Consider the following 14,537-nt stretch of genomic DNA (forward strand, 5'->3'; position numbering starts at 1 on the left):
GAGAAATAACCGCTAATTAATACCTTTCTGTCTCCCAAATGCTTCCAGATATGCCCAGCTATCAATATTTGTCTGGCTTTTTGCTGCTGATCTCAAAGGCTGACATAGCAAACTCCCAGCCCTGCTCGCTACTTTACTTCTGCAGAGGGGATGTTGGCATTTTTTTGGGTCTTTTCCCCCAAAATGGTGACATCCCGGAGGTCCTCCCAGCCTGGGCTTGATCGCCCTGCGATGGAGCAAAGATGAAAAACAGGGGAAGGCTTTTCCAAGCATCTGTTCATACAGATGTGCTCATCTCCATCCATGACTCAAATCCCTCCATGGGGTGACATCTGCCTGTGACTCCTTTCCCACATCCAACCCTATTCCTGCATCGTGACTTCACATCCCCAAGCCTGTTTGGGTATGAAGCATCCTCAGATAAACCAAACAGCTCCATTTTTCACCCCGTTGCATATTTTCCTCCTCTGCCAGGAGACCCTGGCCTGGCCCTACAGCCAAGCCAAGCAGTCGGATGCTTTGGGAACAACAGCGACGGCAGCAAGAGCTTGGGAGGGAGGGAAAAAAAAACCCAGCAGAGCCTCTGATCTGATGAATGTGGCAGGGGAGGCTGATGCTCTGCTTTTAATAAAACATAACGAAGCGTAGGATCATAAAATATTTCCTTTAATTCAGTGCTCCCGCGAGGGTGGGTAATAGAGGCTGGGTAATGCGGTAGGCTTTCCTCGCAGCTTGCCGGGGTGGAGAGCACTGCTGGGGTGGTTAAACAGCCCATTTGCAAGCCTGTAAGTGTTCTCCTTTCCATCCTTACCCCATTTTGGGGGACAGAAAGGTGGGGGGCTGTACACACCCCCATACAGCCAAAGCGCATCCCTCCTGCTGTGTATTTTGGGGGATCCCAGAGCCGCACTGCTTCGCCCCACCGCCATGGGCTTTCCGGGGTGGAGAAAGGTCAAAAAGCAAATCGAGGGATGTTCAACTCCCATCCTCATCCTCAGTGAGTACACAGGTGTCTGAGCACGTGTGTTGCGTATATATAAAAATATATATATGTATATACGTCTCCGAGGCGGTGTGGCGTAAGTGATTAACATTCTCGCGTTAAAAATCTCTCTGCATCTGCTTTGTCCTACACCCGGCACTAAATATAACCATTCAATATGCTCTCTCCCTTCGCCAGAGAGATAACATTGTTTAAATAAGCCCTTTCAATTTTAAAGAGCCGGGTTGTTTTCTCGTGGCAGCGAGCTTTTAGCAGATCAGAGGCAGAGGAGGGTGGTCCATGCAAACAAACCCAGAGGCACGAGCATCCCTCACATCCAAGTGCCCAAATCCTCTCCCCTCCAAATCATTTCCCACCGTGAAGTCACCCAGATGTGGTTTCCCGCTCTAAAATAAAATATTAAAGACACAGTTCTAGGAGTAGAAGGGTTTAATTTGGAAACTAGGCTCGCCTGCGCTCCCACGCCGCTGCTATAATTACAGCGGCGTAAATTCACTCTCCGTCAGGAGGAAACCCAACTATCTCCAGCCAGTTTGCATACATCAACTGCTTGCAAAGAACTTCCTTAGAGAAGCAAAAAAAAAAAAAAAAAAAAAGCCAGAATAACGCAACAAGATGCAAATATAGCTTAAAAAGAGCCACCTCGGCCAGCACTTATGGAAAATATCTCATTATCAAATTGCAAGGGGAAGATGGTCCAAGCGGAGACAAAGCGCTGGAGATTTTTCTCCATGAATGATGGTCTGTCTGGAAGCCGAACCAGCAGCGTTATCACCCAGCCTTATTCCTGCTGGTGATACATCTTTTGCATCCCGTCTGGAGCAATATCTACCCATTATGTAGTGCTTCTCCATCAGCACATCTAGCCTGTTATTCATCCTACATGGAAAAAACCCCGCTCCTCAGCAGCTTGCTGTATATATTTTGGGGTGCTGGGCAAGGCAAAGTTGCCCAAATCCTCCCACCCCACTCTGAGTCACCACATCTTTCTGCGATGCAAGGTATATCTTTAGGAGAAAAGCAAGAAAACCAGCCAAATTCAACCCCCGGCTCTTGGGATGCTCTCGGTGCGGCAAGCGGGGCATGGGGGTAAGATGGCAAAGCCTGTACGTGTGGTCCCCTTCTTCTAACAGCTTGTGCAGAAGCTAAATCTGCAGGGAATGAGGCTTTTATGGAATTACAATACGAGAAAGATACTTGATGGAGCAGAAAAAGTATCTTAGATCATGGTACATCAAGGAACTGCCTGAATTCAGGCTGGAAATCTTCCTGAGTGCGCCTTAGAGCCAAGCTTTGAACCCTGCTCTCTGGAGACGCGAAGCTGGGATGGAAACCTAAATCACTTGGCCATTAAAATCCCCTTCCAGACCATTTCCAACCAAACCAAGGATTATTATTTTTTTTTTTTGCAGAAGGAAAGACGCAGCCAACAGACAACTTGTGATGAAGAAGGTGCTCATCTCTACAAGAGGGCTCACCAGGGTACAGGGAGCTCAGCTCACCCATATCCCCCCCACCTCAAAACTGGGGTGATCCTGGTGCTTTTGGTGATACCTGCTCAGCTGGAGCCTTTTTCCCCCCCTCCTGCTGTTATGGTCCATCTCAGCCCTGCTGCGAGGAGCCAGTGGCTGCCAAAGCCATCGCTTAGCACCTGTGACGATGACAACTGCCAGCCAAAATCACCCCTTTCATCATCTTCCTCTTTTCAAGTATTACCAGCACCAGGAGCAAAACACACCGTGGGGACCAGCCGGGCATCCTCCCCAGCAGGAGCACCATCAAAAGCAGCATTGCTACCAGCAAATCCAGGGTTATCCATGAAACCCATCCCCGAAAAAAGCATTTCCACGGATAGCAGACCACCTAGGAGTGAACCCGCGTGCCACTCACCACGTTCCCCCCATCACCCTGCCTCCCACCCATCACTTTGCTCCCTTGGGGAGAACCAAACCCCCATCACGGAGCATCTCTGCGTCGCTCCAGCCCATCCCCGTCGCTGCAGATCCCTTTGCAAGGGAACAAATAGGTAGAAATACCCGTGCAAAGCAGGCGCATCCCGGCAGAGGGGTCTCCAGCTCCCATTTTCCCTGTCCTGCGTAGATAGGATGCAGCACCAGGATTTATCTACAAGCACAGGGAGGAGGAGCAGGGCTGGAATAACTGCTGCTAATCCCCTTCGCCCTCCCCTCCGAAGAACATTGTTGAAGGCATTATATAAATGGGAAATTATACAGAGGTTTGGGCAGGAGAGGAATTAAATCCCTGCCTCCCCTGCTCTGTTTTGCAATGCCTCCAAGACACCCAGTCTTTCAGCCAAGAAGGGTTTTACAGATGGAGATGCGCTCCTGGCACCAGAAGAGATGAAATGTGTGGTCTGGAGGTGGGGAAGGGCTTGGCAATGCTACGTTTCCACCACCACGTCGCCTTTCCATTGGGTTGCACCGCCCCTCCGCTGGGAAATGTGGTTTTTCCTGATGTTCCCCAAACCTCCTTGGAGTCAAAGGCTAAAACCCCTGCGAAGCCAGCAGCCAAACTCCCCTCCGGGCAGGCTCCAGCAATCAGGGCTTTGCTGTGGATTCAGCCCAGTGCTGGAAAAACCTCCTTCCCTGCTACAAACCTCCCTCGCTGGGGCTGTCAGGACCCTATTAATGATAGTTTTGCCTCTAGCTAATACAAGCACTAATTGCATTTCAAAGGACCAGCTCCAGCACTGGTTTCTGCTGCAAACACACGCGTACCCCAGGTGTTAACCCTGCGAGATCGCAGGGACGCAGCAAGCCGGGTCACCCCAAAAGGGCTCGGGGTCACCCCACTAGATGAGAACGTCGGAGAGGGCTCTGATGCAGTGTTTAGGGGGATGAACCCCATTTCTCAGCCAGCTGAGAGTGAAAACAAGCCGGGCACGCACCTTTCCCCGGTCCAAATGGCTCTGCAGACCCTAAAATCCTAATTTTATATAATAAATCCATAGAGGGAACCACAGCGGTGGGTTATCGTGCCTGCACTTTGCTATGAGCCCTCCTGCCCTTGGCCCTCGCGCAGCAAATCCCATCCCCAACAGCGCTGAAAACAAGCCCGTGATTGACGGTTTATTTTAGGAAGGAGACGGAAAAGTGGGAAGGAGATAATGTGGGGGAGAGATAATGTGAGCGCCAGTCATTAGTTAAAAACAAGCCCATCAGTACTCCAAGTGCCTCAGCAGAAAGCAAACAAAAGGGCAAAGAGAGCAGCTTGGCAAGGGAACAAACCCAACCACATCAGCTGCATCCTTCCGCTCGGCTCTTTGCAGCGGGATTTACGAGCCGGGAAGTTTGGAAGGCGAGAGCTGCACCTCCTGCCTCCAAAAAATAGGGATTTGAGGGCTCCTTCCCTTGATTTTCCTCTCCGCCAATGTCTGACTGACTCCGCAACCTGAAATTAAGGTTTTCTCTTTGAAAATAAGGAAAAAAACCAAAGCACCGAGGATATCCCATCACCAGCAGGTCCCAAGGGGGTGATGCTTCGTCCTCCCTGTATGTGGTCCCAGGCAGGTCCTGGCCACCTCCATCCTTGCTGGGGAGAGGTTTCGGCTCCATCCCCACCTCCCTGGAAGGCTTTTTCCTTAGCAAGTGCTGCAGGAGCCTTAGCATAATCCTTGCCCCTGTCTCAGCCTAATTCCCAAGCCATTAGCACATCTGGATTAAATAAAACCTGCTCTTGTCCCGACGCTGTGGAGAGCTTTTCATCAGCAGATCTTAAAGCACTTGGCAAAAGGAGCCAGGCGAGCACCGGTCAAGCATTGCCAGTCAAGGATTTTCTGACAGAAAAGACTATTTCTGCAATGACAACTGGAAAAAAAATCAAAGGCAGGCGGGGCACGTGAAGCCCTGAAACGCCTCCATGGGAAGGGGAGGCTTGCGAGAGCGTGGTTAAGGCCACGTCCGGACGCTCCATAAAAACCCATCGATGCAGGAGCTGAGCTGCTTTTCCACGTCGCTCAAGCCTGGATGCAACCAACGCCAGGGCAGACCTTGCCTGGAAGCGCTTGCAGGCACCAGGCCGCAGGGCATACGCGAGGGCTGCGACGCATACAGCATTTAGCCCGTTGCATAGAGCATTTAGCATATAGTATGGAGCATCTTGCGTTTAGCACATCGCATTTAGCACGTAGCACCTTGCATTTAGGACGCAGCATATAGCACCTTGCGTTTAGTGGGGGCTGCTTAGCTCCAGGCTCTTAGAAGCCAAACCAGGACCTGTAACCCAAGTCCTTATTTCAGCAGAGAAGGGACCAACATCCCCAACGCAAACCCTACAGCATCCCTAGGCTTTTTTTAGGGGTGCTACTAATATCAAGGGAATTTGGGAGGTAAATACCCCCAAAACTGAGCTCTGACTTATGGAGGAGCTTCAGAAACGCTCAGGGGCAGGCAGGGACCAGCCACGATTTAATGCATGAGGGTTTCTGCAGAGAAATGAAGCCTGGAATATCTCCGCACCCCGAAGATGCTTATTAGCTGGGAAAGGTACAAGGCGAAGGGAAGATCCTTGCCTGTGTTAAAGCTTTTGAAAGAGCTCTGGATTCAAACTGGCAGCTCTAAACTGCTACAAAACGCAGCTGGTGGGAAGAGAAAAATTGGGCTAATTGGGGAAGGGCAATTAGCATGGTTAGGAGGATTTTCAGAAGGGGCTTCGGCCGCCTGCGTGGCCTGGATTTACCCAGAGAGCAAAGCACAGGCTTCGTGGAAACGCAGACTTCATAGAAATAGCAGGAAAGGATTTAAAAAGAGATGACCCTGAGCTGAATGCAAGATTTGCCGGGGAAAAGCATGAGTAGAAAAGGACGGAGGGAGAGTGGGACGGCTTTCCAGGTCAGTGCCGTGCATTTGCAGGTGCATTAGAGCAGGTTTTGGTCCCACGTGGCGCAGAGGATGCTCCTCCTTTCCCCTCGCCCCCCCAGCACGCAAACTCCCACCCAACACCTCTTTTCTTTAAATAAGCTCGGCAGAGACGCGAGCAGGTGGCTCCCATCGCCCCGGCAAAAGCCGCACGCTGTTATTTTCCTACGGAAAGGAGCAAAATGAGCTTTTCCAGGCTTGCAAGGAGGAGCTGCCCCAGAGGTTGCATGCAAGCTGGGAAAATCCCTGCGAGGAAAAGCCTCGGCGGGTCCCTGGGAAAGGAGAGGGGGGAGAAATTCAGCTTGCTGATAAAAATGGTAACTGTAAAGAGATTTTTCCAAGCGGGTTTTTGGCTTGGAGAAGCAGCATAGGCATATCCCTAAGGACAGGTCCCTGCAAACCCCAGCCCCAGCAAACCTGCCCTTTTGGGGCAAAGCCCAGAAAACCCATAAGCAGATTCAAATAAGGAGCTACACTTGAATTTTCCCCTTTTTCCCATCGCAGGAGGTGCCACGAGAGAGAATACAGAAGCTAAAGCAAGCCACTCAGATAAGGACTATATAAATATCTCACCGAGATCAAAACTCGACATATTTAGCCCTCCCTTTCATGTTTGCAAAACACAGCTCTGATTTTACACGGCTGTAAAACAAACCCCGATGAACATTTTACGGGAACATATTTCAGGCGACAAGCTGAGCGCGGGCTAATCAGCCAGCTCGGATTTTGGTGATGCCAAGAAGCCATCGCCCTGCTTGCAGATGGGGCTTTCCAAAACCGGAGGGGCCCTGGGGCTACGGCTCCATCATTATCCGTGGTCCAGCCGCTCGCCTCCTCCGCGTGCCCTCGTTTTTTCATCTTGACGGCTCCTTAACCCACTTAGCCCGGCCCTAGGCAGCTTTTTTTGGCCAAGGGGAGAGATTGAGCTTGTTATAAGGAAAAAAGCCGTATTACAAGGGGTGATGCTCCCCGGAGGGATGTATAACGCATCGGGAAGGATCCAGCCGACCTACCGCGCAGCGAGGAAGCAAGCAAGCAGCTTCGTTCGGGTGAATAAAAGGGCATTTCATTACGAGGTGATGGATGGAAACCCCCAAAATGCTCCCACAAAGGCACAGATGTTTTGCAGGATGGGAAGCGCTTCTGATGGATCCCCGGCGCTCTCCTCCGTGCCGGCAGCGGGACCTTGTTGCTCCTCCTGGATGCGGCAGCGATGGGGGCAGCTGCCCGCCAAGCCAGCACCGTGTGATATATAAGGCGACAATAAAAATAGGCGAGATTCCCCCAAAAAATGGCTTCGGCGGCATATGGCAGACGCTGAGGGCAAATATGCTTGTAGGGAAGAGCAGTGGGAGTTTGCGTCTTGGGCACGTGCCCCCCTGCATCTTCCCGGGCGACGGGGCCGGATCCTGCTCGACCCCTTGCAAGCGAAGCGCCGGGATGGGGAGGGGACGGACCTCTGCGGGCACGTCCTCCCTCGCCGCCACAACGCCGGCAGCTCCAGCCAAGGATGCCGTCAGCCACGGCAAAGCCATCTGCCCGCCGAATTTCGGGAGCAGCGCCTGGCCTCCGCAGCATCCCGCTGCCCGGAGCAAAGGGAGGCGTCAGGCTGGGCGCACCCATCCCAAACCCAGGCTTTTTGCAACCATTTTTAGCCGTTTGCTGAAAACGCAGAGCGCAAACTGGCTTTTTTGGGACAGCATTTCTCCACCGAGGGCTAGGAGATACTTAACGCAGCTGATCCTCAGGATATAGGAAAGCAGCAAAGTCTCAGCGTGGTTTTAAGAGCCAAAACCCAGCTTGTGGATGTCCAAACCCAAGCGCTGCCCGTCGAACCTGCCCGCGAGACCCTGCCGAACGCCGGGATCCTCCTCCTGCCACCGCCTTATAACCCACAACCCCTCCGGCGCCGCCGGCTTCCTCTAGACCCACCGCAAACCAACTTTTACCTCTTTTTCTTTTCTCCTTCTAAAATACACATTTTAAACGCAGATTTCTCCATACCGCTCGCCCACTCTCACAAATCAGCAGCGGAAGAGCAATCGTCCAATTTGCAGCGATAAAAAATAAGAGAAAGGAAGGAAAAATGATTCATTGGCCGGTGACGGACAGCTTGCCGCTGGGGAAAAGCCGGGGGGATGCATTGTTCCTTGAAAATTATCTACCCGTGACCTTAAAACCACAGTAGAGGTGGAGAGGAGATCCAGGTGGGAGGCAGGACTGGATTTGGCACAAGTTTCCCCCCTGCCCTGAGCAGCACAGATTTTGTTATCGACCGCATGCTGTTCGGCGGCACGATGCCGGCGGGATGCTCGGGATGCACGGAGCAAACCGGGGAAGGGGGAAAGGAGCAGCAGCCGCAGCCTGGCAGCACATAAAACCCATCGGGGGCCAGCAAAGAGGGACGCAGGAGATGCACGATGCCTTCCCACCCCCGGTTCAGCCAAATCCAAGCCGGGCTCTGGCTAACCTCAGCGGTCCCCGCTCCCCAAGGGATGATTTTGGAGCTGCTCACGATGCCGGGGAAGAATCGACTCCTTTGTGTCAACCTCTCCCCGCTCAACCCCGCAGAGCGCGGCCGCCGCTCCCCCTCCCCGCACCCTGCAGCAGCTGACGGCGGCTTTCCGGCGAGGAAAAAGTACATTATAAATAAATAAAAAAAAAAGGAGATATCGAGCAAGCTCTGCTCGTTCCTCCGTCACCCAGCGCTCGGCAAAGCCTCTCGGCCCCCGGAGAGCAGCTGGGTCTGGCTGTGCTCATTAAAGAGCGGCCACCTGAGACCCCGCAGCGGGTGATTTGGGGGGGTGCGGGGAGGGGGACGCGCGGGGAAAAGGGGGAAAGAAGAGGGAGATTGCCTTCAAATGCACGAGAAATTAAACTGCACGGCTACCCCTCAGCCTCCGGGATGCGAGGAGGGGAAAGTTTCCTGCCCCGTTAATTTGCACCCCCTGAGAGCCCCGCTTTTGGGGACGGGGTTGGGGGGGGCTCTTATTAAAACGGCTGCAGAGCGAAGTGGGGAGTCAAGATGTTCATTTAGGAGCTCAGCCAGCTGCAAACCCCTGGGACGGCAGGGATTGGGGGGGCTGCTTCTCTCTACTGGGTACCCCTCCCTCCACCTAGGGGGTTTGGGGCACCCCCTGCATGCCCAAGGTGCCCCTTGGGTGCTGTGACCCCCCCAAAAAAAGCTGTAGCTCATGGAGCGAGCTGTAGGGAGTGAGCAGGGCTGGGACTCGCAGCCGGAGCCCCGGTACGGAGCAGCAGGGAAGGGGGCCTCGGGTGCCCCCCAGTGATGCTGGCTCAGGGGTGAGGGACGAGCATCCCCCCGCTTCTCGCTCTGTCCCCCAACACCGGTACCCAATTACCGGGTCCTGTTACGGCTGCCATATTAACGGGTCCCCCGTTAACGGCTGCCCCATTAACACCAGCACCCTCTTAACGGGTTCAAAACCAGCACCCTGTTAGGGGGTGCCCCATTAACGGGTCCAAACCGGGTGCTCCATTAGCAAGTACCCTATTACCGGCTCCAAAACCAGTATCCTCTTAACGGGTGCCCTATTACCGGGTCCAAACTGGGTGCCTGCACCCTCCGGAGCACCCCCATCACCCCCTGAGCGTTGGCGGGTGCGGAAGCCAGAGCCTCTGCATGCTGAGCGGGGTGCAGGTGGGCACCCCATTATTTTAGCGGCCGTGGGGGGGTCCCTTGTCCCTCGGGGGGGTCCCTTGTCCCCGGGGGGGGGATGCCACTCACCCAGCGCCAGGTCGAGGAGGTCCCAGAGCAGCAGGCAGAGGAGCAGGGATCTCATCGTCCGCATGATGCCCGCGGGGGGGGCAGCCCCATGGGGCTCACCGGTGCCCCAGCCCCCTGCCCGGGGGGCAGGCGGGCATGGCGGTGGGGGGGCTCAACCCGGCTCCCTGACCCCCCCCCCGCAGCCCCTCAGCCCTCACCCAGCGCTGAGCCCTCCGCGCTGCCGCCCTAAGCCGATTTATGGCAGCGGGAGCGAAGCGAAGCTGGCGGCCGCCCGCCCCCGGTCCCCCCCTCCCCGCGGCTGAGCCCGCCCCGGCCCGGCCCCCGGGAGGCGCTGGAAGGGGCGGGGGCGCTGGAGGGGGGGCGCGGTATGGGGGGGGGCGGGAGGGGGGGAGAAGGGGATGGGGGGGGCAGGAGGAGGGGGGAGAAGGGGATGGGGGGGGCAGGAGGGGTTGCGCGGTGGATGGGGGGGGGGGCCGAAGCGGTGTATGGAGGGGGTGCGCGGTGTATGGGGGGCGTTGTATGGGGGGCGCGGGGGGATGCAGAAAGGGATGCGAGGGGTGTTGGAGGGTGCAGGGGGGGAAGGGCGATGTGGGGAGGGGGCACGGTCCGGGGGGGGCCGTAGGAAGGGTGCTGGGTGCAGGCAGGGATGTGGGGTGCAGGCAGGGGAGAGGGAGGCAGGCAAAGATGTGGGGTGCAGGCAGCGGGGCGGGATGCAGGCAGGGATGTGGAATGCAGGTAGGGATGGGGGTGCAGGCAGGGGGAGGGATGCAGGCAGGGATGGGGGATGCAGACAGGGATGTGGGGCACAGAGAGGAATGGGGGATGCAGGCAGAGATGTGGGGTGCAGGCAGGGGGGCCGGGTGCAGGCAGGGATGGGGGTGCAGGCAGGGATGGGGGACTCAGGCAGGGATGGGGGCGCAGGCAGGGATGGGGGGCGCAGGCAGGGATGGGGGTGCAGGCAGGGATGGGGGTGCAGGCAGGGATGGGGGGCTCAGGCAGGGATGGAGGGCGCAGGCAGGGATGGGGGACTCAGGCAGGGATGGGGGCGCAGGCAGGGGGAAGGATGCACGCAGGGATGGGGGGTGCAGGCAGGGATGGGGGGCACAGGCAGGGATGGGGGCGCAGGCAGGGGGAAGGATGCACGCAGGGATGGGGGGTGCAGGCAGGGATGGGGGCGCAGGCAGGGGTGGGGGCGCAGGCAGGGATGGGGGCGCAGGCAGGGATGGGGGCGCAGGCAGGGATGGGGGCGCAGGCACAGGTAGCCAGAGGGAGCCCCGGGGCAGCAGTTTCCATCTCCCCGCTCCTTCCGCAGTTCCCCTCTCCCGCAGCCCCCAGCAGCAGGATGCGGCCCCGGAGCCGCCCGGTGCCCCCGAATCACGCACCGGCGGGGTGCGCACCCCTCCACGGCCCTGCTCCGCGGGCGGCCTGGCTTTCCTCCAGCTCCCAGATTTAATTAGCGCCTGGACGCAGGGAAGAGGCGAGTGTTATTTAGGAAGAGCCCGGGCAGGGAGCGGGATGGCCTGGGGCTGGCAGCCAGCCGCGGCCAGCGAAGAGCTTAGGGGGCTGGAGGAAGCTTTTCCTTGAGGTTGGAGGCCTCTTTCTGTGTTGCTATTCCACCCTAGAAGCAGCACTTGCCCAAAACACACCTCTTTTCTTTGCAAAATCAACTTTTTTTTGCAATGGCTTTTGATTTTTTTTCCCGCTCCCGTGTGGTCGCCCTGTCTCCCCAACACCTTTTCTTACAGCCCGCAAGCCCAGCTTAACCCTACCGCTTCCCAAAAATCACACCAACGCCCCTCAACGCTGCACAAAGCCAGCCCCATGCGAAAAAAACCAACCCAGCATCCTCTTTTGGGGCTTATATTTGCAAAAAAAGCACCCGGGCAAAAGGTTTCTCTGGGATGGGGATGGGGAACAGCCCCCGTGCTGGGACTTCAGCACAACCAGTGACACCAGTTTGATGGAAACCAGCGGGTTACGGCTCGTTTCTTAAATAACCCTCCTGAAAGCAATCAGGCTCTGCGTAGATCAGCGCAGGAAAAAATGTTAAATAAAATCAATTAGTTGCTGAAATTCCTTTGAGTGAGCTGGATTTTCTCTCCCTTCTCCCTCTGCCTTTCATCCGCCGGGAAAAGCCATGGTTCGTTCTTGCATGGAGATGTCTGGAAATCAAATCGCGCTTTATTTGATCATGGATTTGATAGACCCTCGAGAGACATCGCCTTTTCTTTACTCTCCCAGGGATATAATAGCCAGGGTAGGAAGAACCGGCGCTCGCGGGGCCGTATCCCAGCAAACTCAGCAGACCCTAAAAAAGCTTCAGCCTAACTAGCCGGCCCCGAGGTAAAACCGAGTTCAGCCAAGCCAAGCACGCTGCCGTTGTTTTAAAGCCGCTCTGCCGGGTTAACAGCCCGGCTTTGACCCAAATGCTGCTGTCAGCTTCTGTAAGAGCCGCTGCTCCCAGATGCCTCCACCGAGATGTGGTTTTTTCCCCCTTCTTGCTTTGTCGTGCTGAGCCGCAAACCCCTGGCTCCCTCCCTCCCCATCCCCTTTTGCACTCCCGTCCCAAGCCTATTACTTGGAATATTACTGTTTTTCTTTGGAGGTGCACGGAGCAATTTTTTCCACCCTCAGACGCAGTAACCCATAGGTGAGGCGCATAAAAAGGTGAAGATTTTAGGCTGGGAAGTGGCGAAAGGTTGTCCAGAGAAAAGGGAGGTTTAATAGCTGCACTCCATCTCCTTGCAAAATAAAAATTAAAAAAAAAAAAAAAATCCCATGCCTTTTCAACCTGAATTTTAGCCCCTTGCAGCTCCAGCTCTGCGTCTTCGCTGCAAAACCTTCCCGCAGAGCAAAAGCGACGACCCAGGGGGAGAAGCACAAACTAAATATCCTGAAACATTTAGAGCAGGACTTGTTTTCCCGTGGCAAAGCATCTTTGGCAGCCTCCAGATTTAGTATTTGAGCGCAGGGAAACCCAGAGAGAAGCATGCGGGCCATCAGCTGGATCCCAGGACATTGAAGGAGACAGTAAGCGATGTAAATTGGTGGATAAAAATATTGCCATTTGTATTGGGTGTCTGGCTCGGTTGGGTTTTGCCTGGGTTTTAATTTTGTGTGAATATAGCGGCTGGTAAAAGCTACTCGGTTGACAGCCCTGGGGGCTTCGGTCCCCTGGAAAGGCATAAAATGAGCCGAGCCGATGGGGAGTGATGCTCTTTTCCCGGCCAAACGCAGCCATCTGGACCGTAAAGGCGGTTCTTCCGTATTTTTTTAATAAGCCAGTGCTTCTTCGCAGCCCCATCCCATTGCAAAAGGCTGGATTGCTTCCTCCAGGCTTCACACCCTAAAAAAAAAAATCGCTATTTTGGGATGGAGCTGTTTTTCTCCTGTCCTTCCCATCCTCACGAGGGACAGATCCAGCCTGGAAAACTAGGTCCAAAGCCTCATCCCCGACATCCTTCGGGAGCAGCTTAAATCCAGGGCAGAGTATTGTGGGCGAGTCTCCTCTGTCTGTCCTCGGTGACCCCGATTCGGCACAAAAAAAGGCTCCAAAAGGCGAAATTTCTCAGCTCCTCTTTCCTGACCTTTCCAGAAGAAGCCCGTGTACTAATTAGCCGAGTAATAACATGGCGAGGATGTGATTCCTCATTAGCTTTTGAGAGATTCCCAGCTACGTGACTGATATGCATCTACAAGAAAATTAACTTGGGCGCGAGGGCTCCGTAATCAAGATTAATGAGGAACCAGGCAAAGAGCAGCAGGCGGCTCCCCCCTGCCCTTCGCGGGGAGCTGAGCGCCTCCCAAAACGGGGCGAATCCCCAACTGGGGGGATGCTCCTGGGCAGAGCGAGTTGGTGGGGAAGGTCCCCATCGAGCCTGGAATAACCCAAATTTTCCCCGTCGGTGGGAAATCTCAATGTAACGCAGTCAGGATCTCAGCCGGTCCCTAACGCCCGGACCCTGCACCATCCCTAGTGCTGGAAAATACTGGCTCAGAGCTGAAATAAGAACTTGTGTGATAGAGTGGCACAGAGACTGCTCATCTCTGGTCCTCGATCTCCAACGCTCTGTTGCTTACGAGCTAAAGCGACACCGATTCACCCCGAGAACATCAGCATCCCTTGGCAGCCCCGCGCCCGGTCTCAGCCGCATCCCGCGGTCCCTATTGCGAAGCCATCGCGAGGGAGAGGAGAGATTTCCCACGTTGCCCGAAGAGCAAAACCTCTCCTTCTCCCATCCGCTTTCCCGTTAGCGAGGCCGCGGCACAAAGGGGTAATTAGCCGCAGATCATTCCCATTAGCGTTATCCTTGGCTAATTACCCCATGGAAAAGCGTACCCTGCTACAGCGTTCCCAAACCCCGGTTCATCCCTCTCTGCATCCCTCCATCGCTTGAAACCTGGGGCAAAATTAAATCAAGTCACAGGTGCCTGACTTCAAATCATCCATTTTTCTCCTCGCAAGCAGTTTTCCATCAAAAATAGAAACGCCAGCAGTCAAAAAGCAAAAAACCGTCACCATGGGATGACCCACCACGTCGCGTTTAACCCAAAACATTTTCCTTCGCCACAGTAGCCCAAGCTCTGGCTTTTCCCACCCGCAACATCCCTTTTTCCACAATAAAAACCCATTGTTAAATGAAACAACCATGTTTCCAAAACGCAGTTTTTCTGGCATTCCTGCCAAAAGTTTTTCTTAGCAAAGCAGCTGGAGCCAAAGCGCCGTTTCCCTGGTTAAAAAATCTCATTGCATTTATTTTTAGCGTATCATTGAGTGCTGAATGCCCTCGACCGAGCCCGCTCCGGCCAGGTAACGTGAAGCATCCAAGCGCTGCGATGCAGGAGGGAATTAAAGTGATTTTTTCAATGCTTTTCTCCTCCCTTGACAAGCCAAGCGGTGGAAAACCAT

At 54.9% G+C, this 14,537-nt stretch overlaps 1 protein-coding gene across 1 annotated transcript in view; it reads right to left on the bottom strand.

The window, feature by feature from the left end:
* The window catches only part of IGSF21 (immunoglobin superfamily member 21), a gene marked incomplete at its 3' end in the record, with an annotated part of 41,497 nt that extends 31,769 nt beyond the window's left edge, over nucleotides 1–9,728 (bottom strand). Inside the window, exon 1 of the mRNA XM_082328747.1 lies at nucleotides 9,629–9,728. Coding sequence (XP_082184873.1) covers nucleotides 9,629–9,692 — 64 coding nt within the window. The 5' untranslated portion in view covers nucleotides 9,693–9,728. The remainder of the gene's footprint in view (nucleotides 1–9,628) is intronic.
* Nucleotides 9,729–14,537: the final 4,809 nt, after the last annotated feature.

The sequence above is a fragment of the Platalea leucorodia genome, assembly GCF_965183815.1.
Source record: "Platalea leucorodia genome assembly, chromosome: 17".
NCBI lineage: Eukaryota > Metazoa > Chordata > Aves > Pelecaniformes > Threskiornithidae > Platalea > Platalea leucorodia.